Here is a 7,439-nt window from a genome sequence, read left to right as displayed (position 1 = left end):
ATATATATATATATATATATATATATATATATATATATATATATATATATATATATATATATATATATATATATATATATATATATATATATATATAGTTGATAGGCTTACGCTTAATACATTTAACGGTTGAAAATAAAGTAAAAATGGACTTGATAAATTTTATTTATAAATATATAAATTTTAAAATTTGTAAAATTTATAAAATGACCGGTTTTTTTTTCTTTTTTTTTTTCTTCTTCTTCAATTTGTTACCATTAAATCTATTAAATGGACAATTGATTTTGTTCACAATTTTTACATGCATTTTTCCATCAATCAAAGAAGAATTATTTGTCCATCATTAAACAAGATTTCATCCTATTTGAAAGGTATGTAGTGTAATTGTAAAGAGTATAAAGTACGCGTTTACTGATATGATCTTCATTATCCAGCAAACAGTTTAGCAAAAGCCTAAAGTCGCATTCTCATGACTTCCATTCTCCAAAAGCTTTAGCATCAAACAATTTACAAGACAACCAAACATGTTAGTCGTATACATACATATATAATCCCTATAAGGAATTGAAAAAAAAAAAAAATGAAGAACACAAGCAGATATGCATCAGCGTAACTCATGAATCTCTGCAGCTTCACTCGTGATCACATATATATATTATCCTAACGAATTGAAGCTACTTGAAAATCATCATCCTCGATCGATCAGCATAGCGAACGGAGAAAGATCTCAAGAGCTGATCAGGCTCATCCCAGTTAGAACCCTTATCAAAATTCTGTGAATAAGTGTACTCGTCGTAGCTAGGAATCTGTACATGCACAGATCTGGAGAACTCAAATCTGCCCTTCATCATCGTCTTGTTCTTGTTCTTGTTCCTCTTCTCTTTCGAAAACTTCCTCCAAATCACCTTCCAAATCGACTCTTTCTTGCTCGCTTCATCTTCACCGTAATGGCGGCCCAGCTGGATATTCCTTCCTCCTGTGCTAAAGCTTCTGAACCATTTGTTAGCTTCCATTATATTTCTGCTCTGATCTCTCTGCACGACAATAACAACAATAAACTGCTTGCTAGCTCTTCGAGATTGAGTGGTAATATGTTGTCTGGTCTTATCCAGAAACAGGCTGGTTTATATATGAATGCTTATACTTTAGGTGGCCTTTGATGACTATAAGGATTATTTATTAGGACACAGTCTAAGATGGCTAGCATAGGAGCATATACTTGTATTAAATTTCAAGAAAGACGAAATAATAAGGATGCTGGGGCCTGGGGCAGCTAGATAGATGTAAACACGTTAGTTTATTGTGGGTACTGACATGGCTGGCGAAGTTTGACCAAGAATGTTCTACGTTATGCACGGGAGTTGTTGTTGCTATGTATTAATTACTCCGTATTAATCATTAATTAGTTATTAATATTGGGGACCTTACAACTACCACTTCATATTATCTTCTCCTAAAAAGATTGAATAATTCTCAACCCAAAGGACCACATACGCATGTGCAGCTCGATAGAGTATTTAGAATGATATAAATCACGATGACTCAATTGTTCCCTAGATACATCCAAATGTCGGTGCATACAAGAGATTTATCAATTTTGAGCATAATCCACACTGCCGTGGTCAAAGTTCAAACTTTGGTCTCTTCTTTCAAATATGTATGCATTGTGCATGTGCTATGTATTAATTATTAATTAGGTCATGGTAGAAGCTCTTACAATTATCATTTTTTTTATTGATCATTGTCTTATTTGTCATCTTTTCATTGGACATGTAGATTCATTATTAATTTGGAATTTGACAATACACTAGTAAAGTAATAATTCATAAAAATAAATAATTTTCTACATGGACAGCTCACTTAATTCTAACTTGAGTAATAGATTGTGTGCAAAGACAAGTAAATAAAATTTACTTAGCTTTAATGCGAAAGGGGTAATTATAGGAATGTATGTGAAGCATTTTCTTTATTGGCATTGATATATTATTATGATAAGTCCAAAAATGTATAGTTGACTAGGATTTTAGAATAATCTTATCAATTATAGTATACTAGGTTAGCTTGAAGCCTGTGGAGCACGTGTTCGAGGTTTTTCATACGGTTTGAAAATTTTTATCATTTTTATGAGAATATGAGGGTACTAAAAAGAAATTATTTAAATTGTTGTTGTGTTAATTGTCCTGTTTTCAAATAAAAATAATTATATTTTAATATGGTATTTTGTTGACTTTATTAAAAGAGAGAGAAATAAGACAATTTGAAACAAAGAATTTTTATCATTTTAATGTATGGTGTTAGTGTATGACCATATAAAATATTCTATAAACTATTGAATATGGGGAAATTTGAATCATTATCACTAAAACCAACCAACTAACAAAACCGGGGAATTATTTATACTTAAACATTAGAATCTCTTTTTAAGAAACATTGGATTAGCCGATTAGGATTGGAGTAATGCCTTACAATATAATTTTTTTTTTCATTCAAATTATTATACCTTACGCTTAAAGAGATGTTCCTTCAATTCTTTTGAATAAAAATGTACTTGTGGTATGAAGTAATTCTCTCAAATGAGATATCATGGGTTCGAGCATCAATGAAGGTGATATTGACTCGTTAGACTTCAGTAGGTTGAGAAAGTATATATGGGCAGATAGTCAGATACTACATGTAAAGGGTCAATAGTACTAAAAAAAAAAAAAAAAAAAAAAGAGGTCCTTGCAGTTACAACAGTGTTAAACTCAATTAGTTTTTTTTTCCCTCTCTTAAGTTTTTAATATAATGCCAAGCACCTTGTGCTCATATGGCATGTAGTGACTCTCTTTATATGGGAGGTCATGAGATCGAGCCTAGTGAAGGTAAATTGACTCTTCGTGTTTCAATATATTAAGAAAATATAGCTGCACAGATACTACAATGTAATAGGGTCACTTGTATTAAAAAAAAAAACTTCAATATAATTGTACTTTGTTTAATTGAGCGCTGTAGATCATTAATTAAAATTATAAATAAATAATTGATAAGGACATATATAATAGAGTATGGGTAGTAGAATGTATTTGAATTAATTATATTTAATTAAAAATATTGTTAACACTTAATTAGTTAATACAAAATTTTAAATAATAAATAATTTAAATTCATTGTAATTTTTAATTAATTAGCTACATAAAATTTGTAAAGAAATACATATATTATATAAAGTCAATAATAATTCATAACACTATTGTTACATCTGTTACATAAAATCCTAATAAAATTATATTTTAACAAGTTAACATAATTTTATATATTTATTAAACAGATAAATACTCAAGTTTATTAAAAAGTTAAAATTGTTAAGCCTCTAAATGGCTACCTAGAGAGACATATAACCTTAAAGTCAATGATAATTCAATATTGTGTGGTTAGTAATTATTATATAAGAGAGAGATTTCTTTATTCATATATTTGAATATATAGTTATTATAATTTTTTTTCATTATTTAAAAATAATAATTCGATGTTAGCTAAAAATAAATTTGTTTATGAAATTGGTTTGTGATTGACTATAATTTAGTAGGCAAAGTATGCTATGTACCTGAGTCCACCTATATTCACAATTTTAGTACTTTATATTTATAATTTTAAATCTCAATATATAAAATCACATTACTCAAAATCACAATTTTGTTATATAGATTCAAAAATTGTGTTATACTATTGAAATAGAGTTATGAAATTGTAAATATAAAGTTCTGTAATTGTAAATATATAATTCAAAAATTGTAAACATAAAATTTTAAAATTATGAATATATAGTTTTAAAATTATAAACATAAATCTAGGTCTACCTGGCAATGTAGACCTGGATCCATGGCATAACAACGGAATTTAGTAGGCCTAGGCCTAGGCCACTCAAGAAGTTAGGCCTACTGACCATATCCAACACCATTTTAGACAGACTGGGCTCCCATGATTGCAACTCTTTACAAAGGAAAACAAAATAAAGAAAAAAAATTAAAAGAAATATAGTAGCAGCCAATTTGTATAGTCCATATATTATTATTATTGAACAAATATCAATTTTGATTTTACGTGTATTTATAAAATAATAATTTTGATCTACCTATTTAATTCATACCAATATTCATCAACGACTATTATTTTAATATAAATTTGCATCCACGATTATTGTTTCAGTGTCAAAATTCATCACTTCTACCGTACCACCCATTCATTTAAGACATCTCAAATATGAAACTATTAAAAGTATTTTCATCCTTTTCAAATTAAAATGATCTCAATTTAAGCACGTTTCAACACACAATTCCTCTCATCAAATTAAGGTAAAATAAACTATTCCTTATCGAAACAAACCATATGCAACTAACCTAACCATTTGAAATTAATAATCCGAGAACTAAACTTTGAATAACTTTTTAAAGTCAAAATCTCAATTTGAAATTAAACTTTAATTTACTTTACCCTTCCATCATATGATTCCAAAAATTTCAAAAGATCGAAATGTTGGTGAATATATGAAGTGTAAACGAATTTGTATTATACATATAATATATGTAGTAACTAGCCGAAGAAAAACTTGTTTACAATAATCCCATCAAGAAAGAATACAAAACTATGAAATTCTGTTCTCCAGGTATAGGAGAAAATTAAATACATAGTAAAGAATTTGGTAGCTTATAGTAAAATATATGTCTAAAAAGAATCTCTGATCTTCAACTCTGTGAATTAGTGGACTAAATATGTAATCGCCAGCGCAAGCATCAGAAGAACGTAAGCAATTCCTTGATCAATGGCGACGCCTGCAACAACCAAATCAACATGACATCATTAGCTTCAACCGAATTAATTTTGGACCCAAACGATGAAACAGAAGATTGGGCGGGTGGGTTTAAGGTTTACAACTTACCATCATTGGAAGGGGCGGTCGGAGCAGGAGAAGGAGCTGTAACTTGACCCGACCCGAGTTGAAGCAGAGCCATGAATATGAATCCAAGAATTGGGAGTACAACCATCCTCATGGAATTCATTCTACCTTGATAATGATCGGAAACGGAAAACTAACGGCTTCTGAGAGAACTTTAATTTCGAAAGCTGAATTGAATTGAATTGAATGCAGAGAGAAAATGAATGGAGCTGATCTGAGGAATAAAATATATGATGGTTCTAGCATATATATACACATACATACATGTACGCGCGTGTGCGTAGTTAGGTATATTCCATGAAGTTTCTGGGAAAGTTGAAGAGAAAGTGTTGAGTGGGGTGAACGCCACGCGTTGGAGATGAGACATCAGACGACACGAGTTAAAAATGGAAGGGACGAACTTCCATTTTTGACCGTCAGAGCCGCCGTGACGCGAAATGAAAGATGCCTCCGTTGACTCTCATCATATATTTACTAAACAAAAGAATAATCATCTATATTTAATTTTTAATAACAGTTCTTTGAGGATAATAAATTAAATTAATAAAATATATATATATTCTTTTGTTTTTTAATTAATAAAATTGTATGTAACGAAGTTTGTCTGGTAGGAAAACGGAAGTTCGGAGTAGGTTCAGCGCGTGGGCAGTGGGCGCTGTTGAAGAATTTAAAAGATTTGTGTTAAACATAAAATGAAATTTCGTACTCTTACCTTCTAGAACTTCATTTCCCAAATTTCCACTCTTTCGGTCAAAAACTCAAACGCCGTAGAAATTTCAAGGTCTCCCATCTTGATGTTCAAATTTAGAGGTGACAAATGACAAATGAAATCATATACATCTGCTAAAAGTCTTGTGGTCGAGCGTTGACTTCTCAAATGAGAAGTCTTATATTCGAACCCCAATGAACAAAAACTGCATTGTAGTAGAATCAATAATATTAAAAAAAAATCATATACATCTAGAAAGTAACTTATAGTGTATTAAAAATTATATAAAAGTTTATATTTTAAAATGGATCATGCCATCATGGTATGGGATGGCAAATAAATTGGCAATCTATGAGCTAGCCCAACAAAGTTTATTATAGACGGACTTAGCATGGCCCATATTGTTATAGGGGCCCAGCCGCCCAGGTAAGATGTGTGTGTTCCAAATTTTCATATCCTTCAATATATAATGTATATGGACTTATAATTAATATGCTAATAAATAATAAGTCATAAGACAACTCTTATGTAAGGGTGTCAATGCAGGTCGAACCGCTCCATCGCATGTTTTTTTTTTTTTTTATATCTGCGGGCCTTTATAGGCTAAGATTATGAAACCCTAGCTAGTCCTATATGGGCTCGTGGGTTCCGCGAGTTAGCATGCGGGCCAATTTCCAAATTTGAAAAAATTATTATTTGATTATTTTTATATTCTAATAATTTAACGTAAATAATATTACTTTTTTTTCGTGTTTATAAATTAAAATATTTTTCACATATATTTAAATGTTTAGAATATATATATAGTGATGACACATATTTTAAATTGGGTGGTTTCATGATCAAACGCAGATAGTGCTACCTTGTAGAGAAGTATGAATGTAAAGAAAAGGTCATAACTAAGTAAGTTATAACCTAAAAATAAAATAACACAATAAACTATAATACTCAATAAAATAATAATAATAAATAGATAGATAAAAATCGTAATAGATAGGACCACAATCATTACGGCTATTGAATTCAATACTTATACCATGGACCTGAGTCTACCTTGTGTCTATTTACATTCTGGATGTTCACAATTTGAATTGTGAATATTCAGTATGTAAATTGTGTATTTTTGACCTAAATTCACATAATAATTTGTGCATTGAACTGGGTTGGCCTAATTATAGGTCATAGGCCGAGTCAGAGTTGGCCTGAATTTTTTTTTTTGGTACTTAATAAAATCACAACGTGTATTACAAATAAAATTTTGTATAATTAAAAACTCTTCTTCCTCCAATCTATTCAAATGTTTTGACTATCTGATTAATTATTGCACTCCTCCCGTATATTATGATGCTTTTAAAGTACAATTTAATTGATCAATCAATACAAAATAAGTTAAGAAGTTTTGTTTTACTAGTAGTTACAATATGCAAAGTTCAAATCTTATCGGTAATTTAAAAAAGATAGGTGTACAAATCTTTAGAATAAGACTGATAAAATATTACGCAGTATCATATTTGGAGTTGAAACTTGTGTTATATAATGACTTAAATAGCACGAAACAATTATTTGGCCCAAGATTAGTACCCAATGAAATAATAGTCTTTCAATAGAACAATATAGAGTAATTTTAGTCAAATAACTTGTGATTTGATAACATCATAGTTAATAGGTTGATATTTGTACCGAAAAATTATTGAAATAATAGTCACCAATTACAACACAGTTAGTGAATAATAAAATATCAATAGCTTAGTTATTAAACCGTCCAGATGTTGTTTTAGAAAGCTTAAAATAAAATAT

General features: G+C 29.6%; 1 protein-coding gene and 1 long non-coding RNA gene across 2 annotated transcripts; both read right to left on the bottom strand.

Annotated features, from left to right (window-relative positions):
* Nucleotides 1-318: 318 nt before the first annotated feature.
* LOC116013618 lies at nucleotides 319-1,181 on the bottom strand. Its single transcript, XM_031253467.1, has one exon. The coding sequence runs from the start codon at nucleotides 1,011-1,013 to the stop codon at nucleotides 675-677; it is 339 nt and encodes a 112-aa protein (XP_031109327.1). The 5' UTR covers nucleotides 1,014-1,181; the 3' UTR covers nucleotides 319-674.
* A 3,321-nt stretch (nucleotides 1,182-4,502) lies between these two features.
* On the bottom strand, nucleotides 4,503-5,660 carry LOC116012577. The gene is made up of 3 exons (XR_004097156.1): nucleotides 5,646-5,660; nucleotides 4,916-5,407; nucleotides 4,503-4,808 (listed from the first exon to the last, which is right to left on the bottom strand). It is a non-coding gene; the product is annotated as an uncharacterized LOC116012577 (long non-coding RNA).
* Between the last annotated feature and the right edge of the window lie 1,779 nt (nucleotides 5,661-7,439).

The sequence above is a fragment of the Ipomoea triloba genome, chromosome 3, assembly GCF_003576645.1.
Source record: "Ipomoea triloba cultivar NCNSP0323 chromosome 3, ASM357664v1".
NCBI lineage: Eukaryota > Viridiplantae > Streptophyta > Magnoliopsida > Solanales > Convolvulaceae > Ipomoea > Ipomoea triloba.
Note: the sequence above shows the minus strand (reverse complement) of the source record. Positions and strands in the feature narration are given on the sequence as shown.